The sequence below is a fragment of the Salvelinus alpinus genome, chromosome 11 (genome assembly GCF_045679555.1).
Source record: "Salvelinus alpinus chromosome 11, SLU_Salpinus.1, whole genome shotgun sequence".
Classification (NCBI taxonomy): domain Eukaryota; kingdom Metazoa; phylum Chordata; class Actinopteri; order Salmoniformes; family Salmonidae; genus Salvelinus; species Salvelinus alpinus.
The window spans coordinates 62169940-62183061 of NC_092096.1; the positions used below are offsets into that span (position 1 = coordinate 62169940).

The following is a 13122-nucleotide window of genomic DNA, read 5'->3' on the forward strand; positions in this document are numbered from 1 at the left end:
CACACACACACAGTCCACTATATATAAACCCACACACACACAGCCCACTATATATAAACCCACACACACACAGTCCACTATATATAAACCCACACACAGTCCACTGTATATAAACCCACACAGTCCACTGTATATAAACCCACACACACACACATGACAACACTCTATCTCTCTCTCTCCCCCTCTCTCTCGCTCTCTCTCTCTCTCATTATATCTATCTCTGACACACATACACACACACTCCACAAGGAACCAGCTGCTTGAGTGCCCCCTCTCTAAACCAGAGGCTTGTACTTGTACATCCCTGTCTGTCTGTCAGCGACACACACCGTGGCTGGATGTGTGTGTGTTCACCGCGTAGTGTCTGTACTGTGGCTGTCGGAGACACTTTCCCTTTAATGGGCTAATTGTACCAGAGTGAGCCCACACTGGAGAGGTGTCGGAGAACGTGTCTCGAATCTGTTCAAATATCTTCACTTGATGTAGGGGTTTCCTAGAGGTAGATCCTGTGGGAGAGGGAGAAGAGAGAGAGAGACAGACAGAGAGGGAGGGGTGAGATAGATAGAGAGAGAGGGAGAAATAGAGAGAGACAGAGGCAGAGAGAGAGAGAGAGAGAGAGAGAGAGAGAGAGAGAGAGAGAGAGAGAGAGAGAGAGAGAGAGAGAGGCTCAGTTCACCAACCCAAACCAACCCCATAGAGCCTCGGGACAGCCCTCAAAAAAATCTGGCCCAACCAAATCATCACAAAACAAAAAGAAAAATATATAACCTATTGGAAAGACACCACAAAAAATCAAAGTAAACTTCAATGCTATTTGGCTCTAAACAGACAGTACATGGTGGCAGACTATCTGACCACTGTGACTGATAGAAAACTGAGGAAAACATTGACTAGGTACAGACTCAGTGAGCACAGTCTGGCTATAGAGACCGGTCGTCACAGACAAACCTGGCTGCCCAGGGAGGACAGGCTGTGCTCACTCTGCTCCAGGGGAGAGGTAGAGACAGAAGTGCATTTCCTACTACACTGTGACAAATACTCAGACCTAAGAGCATATTTCTTTCCCAAAATTATAATTCAATACAAAGAATTTGAAACTATAAAAGATGAAGAAAAATTCAAATATTTATTGGGTGAAAAGCCAAAATGTGCAGTTTTGGCAGCCAAATATGTGTCCTCCTGCCACAGCCTGAGGGACAGCCAGTGAAAAATGCAAAGTAATGTTGATAATATTTCCCATTTAGCTTAGTTTTGTTTTGTCTTTCGTACCAGGTCATGTGTCTTCTCAGTCATGTTGACACTGGTCTACTACTGTTGCTTTAATGTATTGTTGTTCTGATTAATATTGTTGTTGTAGCTGTTATTAATGGTAATCCCATGTCCACTACTACTATTATTATTGCTGTTAATCCCACCATTTATTTATATATAAATATATATATATTTTGTGTATATATATACATATATATTTTATTTAAATTTTTCGATATGTATACTTTGACAATGTAAGTAATAATAACTTGCCATGTCAATAAAGTCAATTGAATTGAATTGAATTGAATTGAATTGAATTGAGAGAGAGAGAGAGAGAGAGAGAGAGAGAGAGAGAGAGAGAGAGAGAGAGAGAGAGAGAGAGAGAGAGAGACAGAGAGAGAGAGACAGAGACAGAGAGAGATTGAGAGAGAGAGGCAGAGGCAGAGAGAGAGCGAGAGATTGAGAGAGAGAGGCAGAGGCAGAGAGAGAGCGAGAGATTGAGAGAGAGAGGCAGAGGCAGAGAGAGAGCGAGAGAGACAGAGAGAGAGAGACAGAGACAGAGGGGGAAGTGAGAGAAAGAGAAGGGAAGAAAGACAAATAGAAGCGGGGAGGCGAAAGAGAGTAGACAGAGGGAGAAGATGGTCCCTGGGTTATACATGCTCCTCTCCATAAAGCTGTGGAAGGAAGGTGAAGCACGTAATGTCATCTCTTCTAGGCTCTATCTACTGTCAGTAAGGTAATTGGAGAAAACAACTTCTAGGGTTGGAATTTGAGCTGTTTATGTTGTTTTGTTGTTGTTGTTCTGTTGATTTCACTCACCTCTTTTAGGTTTAGTGTTCCTGTCTTCAAAATGTTCTGTTTATCTAAATCTGTAAGCAGTAAAATTGTCTCTTCAAAGGTTCACAAAATGACATTTTTATCTTTGTATTCGGAGCATGACTATGATTTCGCTGGTACTCATGAGCAAACCCAAACAGAATGTGCAGGGATTGTTTCTATTTTCTACAGCGATTTCTGCTGAAAATCTAACATAAATTCAATAACATTGGGAACATGGTTTTATGTACATAAATGCCTAATTCTGTCTAGTAGATTACAATGAGCCTACGGTTATCTTTCTACAAAAGCTCAGTTAAAAATAACCTCGACACAGACTCAACCTTCATGATCATTTTATTATAAACCTTTCCTTATGGAACAATGTGATATATAAATAAATAGAGCTTTATCAACAGTGCAAAAGCATATAAATGCAAATAACACATTGATGAATCCATCTATACATTTAGCTCTAGAATCCTATCAAGCGTCCGTGTTCTTGTTTGGACTGAAAGAAATGTAGAAAATAAAGAACAATGTTAAATGTAGAAAATGAAGAATTCACAGGTTGGGTTCAATAGCAGCCTTACAGTGGATCTCAAGCTTTGAAGCTAAGCACTCTCTCTCCTGAAGCGACACACACGCACACACACACACACACACACACACACACACACACACACACACACACACACACACACACACACACACACACACACACACACACACACACACACACACACACACACACACACACACACACACACACACACACACACACGTGTTTACTACTGACCTCCTCTGCTGTTATTCTGGTCCCCAGGTGTTTACTACTGACCTCTGCTGTTAATCTGGTCGCCAGGTGTTTACTCCTGACCTCCTCTGCTGTTATTCTGGTTGCCACGTGTTTACTCCTGACCTCCTCTGCTGTTATTCTGGTCGCCAGGTGTTTACTACTGACCTCCTCTGCTGTTATTCTGGTCACCAGGTGTTTACTACTGACCTCCTCTGCTGTTATTCTGGTCGCCAGGTGTTTACTACTGAGCTCCTCTGCTGTTATTCTGGTCGCCAGATGTTTACTACTGAGCTCCTCTGCTGTTATTCTGGTCGCCACGTGTTTACTACTGACCTCCTCTGCTGTTATTCTGGTCGCCAGGTGTTTACTACTGAGCTCCTCTGCTGTTATTCTGGTCGCCACGTGTTTACTACTGACCTCTGCTGTTATTCTGGTCGCCAGGTGTTTACTACTGACCTCTGCTGTTATTCTGGTCGCCAGGTGTTTACTACTGACCTCCTCTGCTGTTATTCTGGTCGCCAGGTGTTTACTACTGAGCTCCTCTGCTGTTATTCTGGTCGCCAGGTGTTTACTACTGACCTCTGCTGTTATTCTGGTCGCCAGGTGTTTACTACTGACCTCCTCTGCTGTTATTCTGGTCACCAGGTGTTTACTACTGACCTCTGCTGTTATTCTGGTCGCCAGGTGTTTACTCCTGACCTCCTCTGCTGTTATTCTGGTCGCCAGGTGTTTACTACTGACCTCTGCTGTTATTCTGGTCGCCAGGTGTTTACTCCTGACCTCCTCTGCTGTTATTCTGGTCGCCAGGTGTTTACTACTGTCCTCTGCTGTTATTCTGGTCGCCAGGTGTTTACTACTGAGCTCCTCTGCTGTTATTCTGGTCGCCACGTGTTTACTACTGACCTCCTCTGCTGTTATTGAGCTCTTCTGCTGTTATTCTGGTCGCCAGGTGTTTAATACTGAGCTCCTCTGCTGTTATTCTGGTCGCCACGTGTTTACTACTGACCTCCTTTGCTGTTATTCTGGTCGCCACGTGTTTACTACTGAGCTCCTCTGCTGTTATTCTGGTCACCACGTGTTTACTACTGACCTCCTCTGCTGTTATTCTGGTCGCCAGGTGTTTACTACTGACCTCCTCTGCTGTTATTCTGGTCGCCAGGTGTTTACTACTGAGCTCCTCTGCTGTTATTCTGGTTGCCACGTGTTTACTACTGACCTCCTCTGCTGTTATTCTGGTCGCCAGGTGTTTACTACTGAGCTCCTCTGCTGTTATTCTGGTCGCCAGGTGTTTACTACTGACCTCCTCTGATGTTATTCTGGTCGCCAGGTGTTTACTACTGACCTCCTCTGCTGTTATTCTGGTCGCCAGGTGTTTACTACTGAGCTCCTCTGCTGTTATTCTGGTCGCCAGGTGTTTACTACTGACCACTGCTGTTATTCTGGTCGCCAGGTGTTTACTACTGAGCTCCTCTGCTGTTATTCTGGTCGCCAGGTGTTTACTACTGAGCTCCTCTGCTGTTATTCTGGTCGCCAGGTGTTTACTACTGACCTCCTCTGATGTTATTCTGGTCGCCAGGTGTTTACTACTGACCTCCTCTGCTGTTATTCTGGTCGCCAGGTGTTTACTACTGAGCTCCTCTGCTGTTATTCTGGTCGCCAGGTGTTTACTACTGACCACTGCTGTTATTCTGGTCGCCAGGTGTTTACTACTGAGCTCCTCTGCTGTTATTCTGGTCGCCACGTGTTTACTACTGACCTCTGCTGTTATTCTGGACGCCACGTGTTTACTACTGACCTCCTCTGCTGTTATTCTGGTCGCCAGGTGTTTACTACTGAGCTCCTCTGCTGTTATTCTGGTCGCCAGGTGTTTACTACTGACCTCCTCTGCTGTTATTCTGGTCGCCAGGTGTTTACTACTGACCTCCTCTGCTGTTATTCTGGTCCCCAGGTGTTTACTACTGAGCTCCTCTGCTGTTTTTCTGGTCGCCAGGTGTTTACTATTGAGCTCCTCTGCTGTTATTCTGGTCGCCACGTGTTTACTACTGACCTCCTCTGCTGTTATTGAGCTCTTCTGCTGTTATTCTGGTCGCCAGATGTTTACTACTGACCACTGCTGTTATTCTGGTCGCCACGTGTTTACTACTGACCTCCTCTGCTGTTATTCTGGTCGCCAGGTGTTTACTACTGAGCTCCTCTGCTGTTATTCTGGTCGCCAGGTGTTTACTCCTGACCTCCTCTGCTGTTATTCTGGTCGCCAGGTGTTTACTCCTGACCTCCTCTGCTGTTATTCTGGTCGCCACGTGTTTACTACTGACCTCCTCTGCTGTTATTCTGGTCGCCAGGTGTTTACTTCTGACCTCTGCTGTTATTCTGTACGCCACGTGTTTACTACTGACCTCCTCTGCTGTTATTCTGGTCGCCAGGTGTTTACTACTGAGCTCCTCTGCTGTTATTCTGGTCGCCAGGTGTTTACTACTGACCTCCTCTGCTGTTATTCTGGTCGCCAGGTGTTTACTACTGACCTCCTCTGCTGTTATTCTGGTCGCCACGTGTTTACTACTGACCTCCTCTGCTGTTATTCTGGTCGCCAGGTGTTTACTACTGAGCTCCTCTGCTGTTATTCTGGTCGCCAGGTGTTTACTACTGACCTCCTCTGCTGTTATTCTGGTCGCCAGGTGTTTACTACTGACCTCCTCTGCTGTTATTCTGGTCGCCAGGTGTTTACTACTGACCTCCTCTGCTGTTATTCTGGTCGCCAGGTGTTTACTGCTGAGCTCCTCTGCTGTTATTCTTTTTAAACGTTTGAGGCCCCAGAATTACTATTGAGACAAACATTGTTTCTTTGCAATTTAAAGGTAGAACAAATACCAAACACTGTGAATTATGTGTCTAACTTTTCACTCACCGAGACATCAAGGTGTACAGCTTACCGTTCTTTATACACCTAGGAGAGCGTCTGGGTTTACATTTATTTGAGAAAATAACTGGTTATGTGAGGTAATAGAAAGAGTGAAATTAGGTCATGTACACATACACACATACACTAGCTCCTGTACCAGATCTGGGTTCAATTAGTGTTTATTATCTTTCAAATAATTTGGAGAATTTTGATTGAGCCTTGAGTGCCAGATAGATATGGTTTTGTACTTTTGTACTAAATTTTGTGCTCCATTTGGTTCCATTTAGCCAGGCAACCTATCAATAGCAGTTGACATGATTGAAAGACATCAAATACTATTTGAACCCAGGACTGTTCTATTCTGAACTATAAACCCCTACAACACTTCCCCTAGACGACCCACTCACTTAATCAGGTCCCACTCCCATTGGGCTGGGGCTACAGGGCAATGGTCACTTCCTGCCCAGCAGGAAGTACAGGCACGCTTGGCTAGACTGGGCCAACAGACCATGGCTTTATACACATCTCTTAATCATGGAAGGAGATGGCAGACAGACTTCATGGCATATGATACATTCACCTTTCACTAATGTCAGTCTACAGTTAATAGTTGTAGTTCCAAACTTCCATAATTGTAATAGTCTATGGAGAAGACAGATCTAAATGTCTCTTACAACAATGCCCATTTTATAAATGTGATCAGTATAAGAATCTGAATTGTGTGACATAAAAAACATACAGTGGGGAGAACAAGTATTTGATACACTGCCGATTTTGCAGGTTTTCCTACTTACAAAGCATGTAGAGGTCTGTAATTTTTATCATAGGTACACTTCAACTATGAGAGACGGAATCTAAAACAAAAATCCAGAAAATCACATTGTATGATTTTTAAGTAATTAATTTGCATTTTATTGCATGACATAAGTATTTGATACATCAGAAAAGCAGAACTTAATATTTGGTACAGAAACCTTTGTTTGCAATTACAGAGATCATACGTTTCCTGTAGTTCTTGACTAGGTTTGCACACACTGCAGCAGGGATTTTGGCCCACTCCTCCCTACAGATCTTCTCCAGATCCTTCAGGTTTCGGGGCTGTCGCTGGGCAATACGGACTTTCGGCCCCCTCCAATGATTTTCTATTGGGTTCAGGTCTGGAGACTGGCTAGGCCACTCCAGGACCTTGAGATGCTTCTTACGGAGCCACTCCTTAGTTGCCCTGGCTGTGTGTTTCGGGTCGTTGTCATGCTGGAAGACCCAGCCACGACCCATCTTCAATGCTCTTACTGAGGGAAGGAGGTTGTTGGTCAAGATCTCGCGATACATGGCCCCATCCATCCTCCCTTCAATACGGTGCAGTCGTCCTGTCCCCTTTGCAGAAAAGCATCCCCAAAGAATGATGTTTCCACCTCCATGCTTCACGGTTGGGATGGTGTTCTTGGGGTTGTACTCATCCTTCTATTCCTCCAAACACGGCGAGTGGAGTTTAGAGCAAAAAGCTCTATTTTTGTCTCATCAGACCACATGACCTTCTCCCATTCCTCCTCTGGATCATCCAGATGGTCATTGGCAAACTTCAGACGGGCCTGGACATGCGCTGGCTTGAGCAGGGGGACCTTGCGTGCGCTGCAGGATTTTAATCCATGACGGCGTAGTGTGTTACTAATGGTTTTCTTTGAGACTGTGGTCCCAGCTCTCTTCAGGTCATTGACCAGGTCCTGCCGTGTAGTTCTGGGCTGATCCCTCACCTTCCTCATGATCATTGATGCCCCACGAGGTGAAATCTTGCATGGAGCCCCAGACCGAGGGTGATTGACCGTCATCTTGAACTTCTTCCATTTTCTAATAATTGCGCCAACAGTTGTTTCCTTCTCACCAAGCTGCTTGCCTATTGTCCTGTAGCCCATCCCAGCCTTGTGCAGGTCTACAATTTTATCCCTGATGTCCTTACACAGCTCTCTGGTCTTGGCCATTGTGGAGAGGTTGGAATCTGTTTGATTGAGTGTGTGGACAGGTGTCTTTTATACAGGTAACGAGTTCAAACAGGTGCAGTTAATACAGGTAATGAGTGGAGAACAGGAGGGCTTCTTAAAGAAAAACTAACAGGTCTGTGAGAGCCGGAATTCTTACTGGTTGGTAGGTGATCAAATACTTATGTCATGCAATAAAATGCAAATTAATTACTTAAAAATCATACAATGTGATTTTCTGGATTTTTGTTTTAGATTCCGTCTCTCACAGTTGAAGTGTACCTATGATAACAATTACAGACCTCTACATGCTTTGTAAGTAGGAAAACCTGCAAAATCGGCAGTGTATCAAATACTTGTTCTCCCCACTGTATATTTAATCCCTTTTTTAATTCAGGCTGTAACACAACAACATGTGGAATAAGTCAAGGGGTATGAATACTTTCTGAAGCAGCTGTGTGATCAGTATAAGAATTTGAAGTGAATGAAAAATGCACTTAAACTCCATTTTATGTATTGGAGTTTGGATTGTAGTTTGGATTGAATAGCGACCTCCATGTCTCCGAACTCTGATCTGTTCTGTGTTGTTCTGGCCCACAATGTGAAGGACAGTGTATGTACATAACACAGGCGGCTGGTGGCACCTTAATCGAGGAGGACGGGCTCATAGTAATGTCTGGAATGGAATGAATGGAATGGTATTGACATGGTTTCCTTGTGTACGATACTGTTTCATTCACTCCAGCTATTATTGTGAGCCGTCCTCTCTTCACCAGCCTCCTGAAGCACATAGCACTGTTCTAATATGTTTTGTGGCGACTTTCCACTTTAATTCTCATTCTGACCTGGATGATGAAACTGCAGCTCCTGTGTTCTGACACAGCCTGTCTCTTCCCATCAAGCCACAGTGATGGAGTTTGTCAGACGGCGAGTGCTGGGCATTTGTTCCTGACTCATACCGCCTTCCCTCCTGTCTCCTCTCCTCCTCAGCCCTCCTCCCCTTGACTCCCGTCCTGCCTGTCACTCACGGTCCTCCAAAAAACAAAAAACGTAGAGGAACAAAACTGCCAACTCCCCGGGATATCAAAGAGAACACAACAGGCGGCCAAGAACCAGACACATCCCACACACATGCACCCGCACACACACACACATGCACCCGCACACACACATGCACCCGCACGCACACATGCACCCGCACACACGCACACATGCAGACACAGTAATCAGTAACACAAGCACACATCACATATTCGTGCAGGCAGTCAGAAACACACACACACACTCCCCACCACACACACAGCCTCCTCACTGCTCACACACACCCTCCCCACCACACACACACACACACGCAGCCTCCTCAACGCTCACACACACACTCCCTTCCCACCACACACCCATGCACACATACACAAATTTCAACTCATGACAGGAGCCATCTTCTAGTCTGTCATGTCTGTAGCCACTGTGTTTTTCTCCATTGTGATTGTGAGTGATGCATAATTGAAGCTATGTCTGTTCTCCTAATGGCCCATAAAAGTACCTTTCATCTCCCAGCAGCTCAGCCTGCAGCTCAGATCCTCTCTATTTCAACAACAGAGTCGTACCATGAGAAAAGGTAATACACCTAAATTAAACCAAAAATACAGTGCATTCGGAAAGTATTCAGACCCCTTGACTTTTTCAACATTTTGTTACGTGACAGCCTTATTATAAAATGGATTAAATAAATTAAAATCCTCCTCAATCTACACACAATACCACACAATGACAATGTGAAAACAGGTTTTTGGAAATTTTTGGAAATGTAATACAAATAAAAAACAGAAATACCTTATTTACATAAGTATTCAGACCCTTTGCTATGAGACCTTTAAATTGAGCTCAGGTGCATCCTGTTTCCATTGATGATCCTTGGGATGTTTCTACAACTTGATTGCAGTCCACCTGTGTGAATTATTTGGAAAGAAACACACCTGTCTATATATTATTTTTAAAGATATATAATTATGTACATGTAAATAAGGTCCCACAGTTGGTGGTGCATGACAGAGCAAAAACCAAGCCATGAGGTCGAAGGAATTGTCCGTAGAGCCCCGAGAAAGGATTGTGTCGAGGCACAGATCTGGAGAAGGGTACCAAAACATTTCTGCAGCATTGAAGGTCCCCAAGGACACAGTGACTCTTCCTAAAGCTGGCCGCTCGGCCAAACTGAGCAATCGGGAGAGAAGGGCCTTGGTCAGAGAGGTGACCAAGAACTGATGGTCACTCTGACAGAGCTCCAGACTTCCTCTGTGGAGATGGGAGAACCTTCCAGAAGGACAACCATCTCTGCAGTACTTCACCAATCAGGCCTTTATGGTAGAGTGGCTAGACGGAAGCCATTCCTCAGTAAAAGGCACATGACAACCTTCTTGGAGTTTGCCAAAAGCCACCAAAAGTACTCTCAGACAATGAGAAATAATATTCTCTGGTCTGATGAACCAAGATTGAACTCTTTGGCCTCAATGCGAAGAGTCACATCTGGAGGAAACCTGGCACCATCCTTACGGTGAAGCATGGCGGTGGCAGCATCATGCTGTGGGGATGTTTTTCAGCGGCAGAGACTGGGAGACTAATCAGGATCGAGGGAAAGATGAGCGGAGCAAAGTATAGAGAGATTCTTGATGAAAACTTGCTCCAGAGTGCTCAGGACCTCAGACTGGGGCAAAGGGAAAGGGAAAGGGGGATACCTAGTCAGTTGTCCAAATGAATGTATTCAACTGAAATGTGTTTTCCGCGTTTAACCCAACCCCTCTGAATCAGAGGACAACGATCCTAAGCAATGTTCAATTTCAGTTTCTTATTTTTAATACATTTGCAAATATTTCTCAAAACCAGTTTTTCTTTGTTATTATGGGGTATTGTGTGTAGATTGATGAAGCGGATCATTTTTCTTTTCTTTTTTCGAATAAATCTGTAACGTAACAAAAAGGAATACTATCCGAATACACTGTAAATATAAACACACCAATTGAGATCTGTCTTTTGTTGATAACAGAATGTTGGAACAGCTGTGAGACAGAAGGAAAGGAAGAAGGCTGAAAAAAACTAAATCAAAACCAAATGAAACCTAAATACAATATTGGAGGTCAAGCTCTGGAGGAAAAGAGAACGCTCAAAAGCCTAAAACAAACTGAAATCAAACAAAATATAGAACTGGAGATCAGTCGATTTTGCATCCCCCCCCCCCCCCCCCCCCCCGTCCAGCACAATCACAAGCTTTGATAGTGCACAGCGGGAGGTGCTAATCTAAGGAGCATTATCATGTCACTGAAAGTGGAAGTGAGGTCCTTCCTGGTGATGTCCCACTACCTGCCATGTCAGGGGTGATCTAAAACAAACATGTAACCCAGTTCATCATAGAGCTCCACTCAGAAGTGCTGCTCTATACAGCTACTCTTCCTGATGGCATGAATCAATTATTCCCTTTCCACAGAGTTTTGTCAGTCGTTTCATGTGTTTTCCTCGCTTCTTGTTGGAAGACAGAGCGTGTGAGTTTCTTCTCTTCTTCTTACACCCTGATGGATTGTACCTTCGCCGTCTCGTCTAACTTGTTGTTGTTAATCAAGGAGATTGCAAAACCCTGAGAGCTTGAACAAGTCGGGTAACAAAACACACTGCTTGTTTACTGTTCTCCTTCCTACAATGCTTTGCTTGTGCTTTTCTGAGCTGTACTGTGATGCTGTTTCAAAGATGGCTGCCATTTGTGGAGAGGGGGAGGAGGTGACGGATTGTCCAGACTGTCTACAGAATGTCCCCTTGACTGACAGGCTAAGAGGTGTCTGAAAAGGACAAGGGGGTGGGGGCTTGAGGGTCCTTGCCCAATCACAACCCCCCACTGCAGTGATTTACATGTATAATTGACGCCAAGGCGTATGCTTCTACATCTGCATTGCTTGCTGTTTGGGGTTTTAGGCTGGGTTTCTGTATAAGCACTTTGTGACATCTGCTGATGTAAAAAGGGCTTTATAAATACATTTGTTTGATTGATTGATATCCTCCCTCTAGCGACCCTCTATCTCACCACCCTCCCTTCCTCACCTCTCTTTTCCCATCACCTTAAAGTTTTGTCTGTCCAGTTTGTCCGCTTGTTTTAGGGACTGTCAAAGTGAGTGCTATCAGAAGCCACCTTGAATCTCGTTCCTCGGTCTCTTGCTATGTTTGCCCACATGCCTTAGGTGCCATTTTGTTCCTTGACATCTGTATTCCCCTTGTTCTTTGGTGACCCTGAAAGCTGCAGACTGTGTCCATCAGAGCCAGTGTAACAGTGTTCTATCTGTCTGAACTGTAGATAGTATAGACATATATATCTGTGTCCCAAATGACACCCTATTCCCTACATAGTGCACTACTTTTGACCAAGGTCTTGAGTTCTAAATGGCATCCTATTCCCTACATAGTGCACTACCTTTGTCCAGAGCCTTATAGGCCCTGGTTAAAAGTAGTGTCCTATATATGGAATACTGTGCCATTTGGGACCCATGTGTCTACTCTCCCTACAGAGGCGGGCCTGTGGGAGTGCTAGTGAACACTCACCCCCCTGTTGGGGGAGAAGGGGTGAACAGGGAGGGGGGATCAAACCCAGGTCTGTGATCTAAAGACACCAACACAGTGCCAGACCCTCACAGGCCAATGGTAGAGCTGTGATCTTACAGCACCCGGTCTGTGCCCGTGGATCACAGAGACCAAGCCAAGGTCTATGATCTCAAGGCTTTTCTCTGCAAGTATGGTATCTATTGGCGTGGTACTCTGTGTAAGTCTGTCATCCAAAGGCATCACATGTCTATATGTGGACCTAAAACGTGGTCTTAGGTTAAACCCAAAATGGTGTATTTACCCAGTAACATGGAAAATATACCTTTTCCAGGTCAGATCCAGTTACAGGATAGTTGAACACCAAATACTGTGGACTCCATTCACATGTAGACAGTTGTGTGTGTTTTAGCGGGCATCCGTTTGTTTACAAAAACATGACATGAGCACAAGTGGTAAAAGTGACAATTGAATCTGGTAAGTCTGATAATTGTATTGCAACATCACAACATCCCCTCCCCCGATCACTCAAAACCAATTGATTTCATCATCAGGGCATACTTCCTGTGGCAGTGACAACAGCGGGTATTGGTAGACTCCTTGTATATGTCCCAAATGGCACCATATTCCCTATGCAGTGCACTAATTTTGACCAGAGCCCTATACGTCAAAAGCAGTGCACTAAATAGGCAATGTTGTGTCATTTGGGACGTACACGTACACTCCTTATCACCTCAGCTGTGTAGAAAGAAGTAGAAGTACTTTCTCAATTTCCGCCTGACTGACGTGCCCAAAGTAAACTGCCT

The 13122-nt window shown here is 44.6% G+C and overlaps 1 protein-coding gene across 1 annotated transcript; it reads right to left on the reverse strand.

Moving 5' to 3' along the window:
* Window positions 1-473: 473 nt before the first annotated feature.
* LOC139533351 (uncharacterized) lies at window positions 474-5782 on the reverse strand. Its single transcript, XM_071331398.1, has 5 exons — window positions 5775-5782; window positions 5017-5659; window positions 3876-4943; window positions 2870-3799; window positions 474-506 (listed from the first exon to the last, which is right to left on the reverse strand). The coding sequence occupies exons 1-5, from the start codon at window positions 5780-5782 to the stop codon at window positions 474-476; spliced, it is 2682 nt and encodes an 893-aa protein (XP_071187499.1).
* Between the last annotated feature and the right edge of the window lie 7340 nt (window positions 5783-13122).

What these genes read in the sequence shown, in the direction of transcription:
- LOC139533351 (XM_071331398.1), bottom strand. An exon ending in CCAGAATAACAGCAAAGGAG is followed by an intron (nt 3,800 to 3,875) that starts GTCAGTAGTAAA and finishes CCAGAATAACAG; the next exon opens with CAGAAGAGCTCAATAACAGC. An exon ending in CCAGAATAACAGCAGAGGAG is followed by an intron (nt 507 to 2,869) that starts GTCAGTAGTAAA and finishes CCTCTCCCACAG; the next exon opens with GATCTACCTCTAGGAAACCC.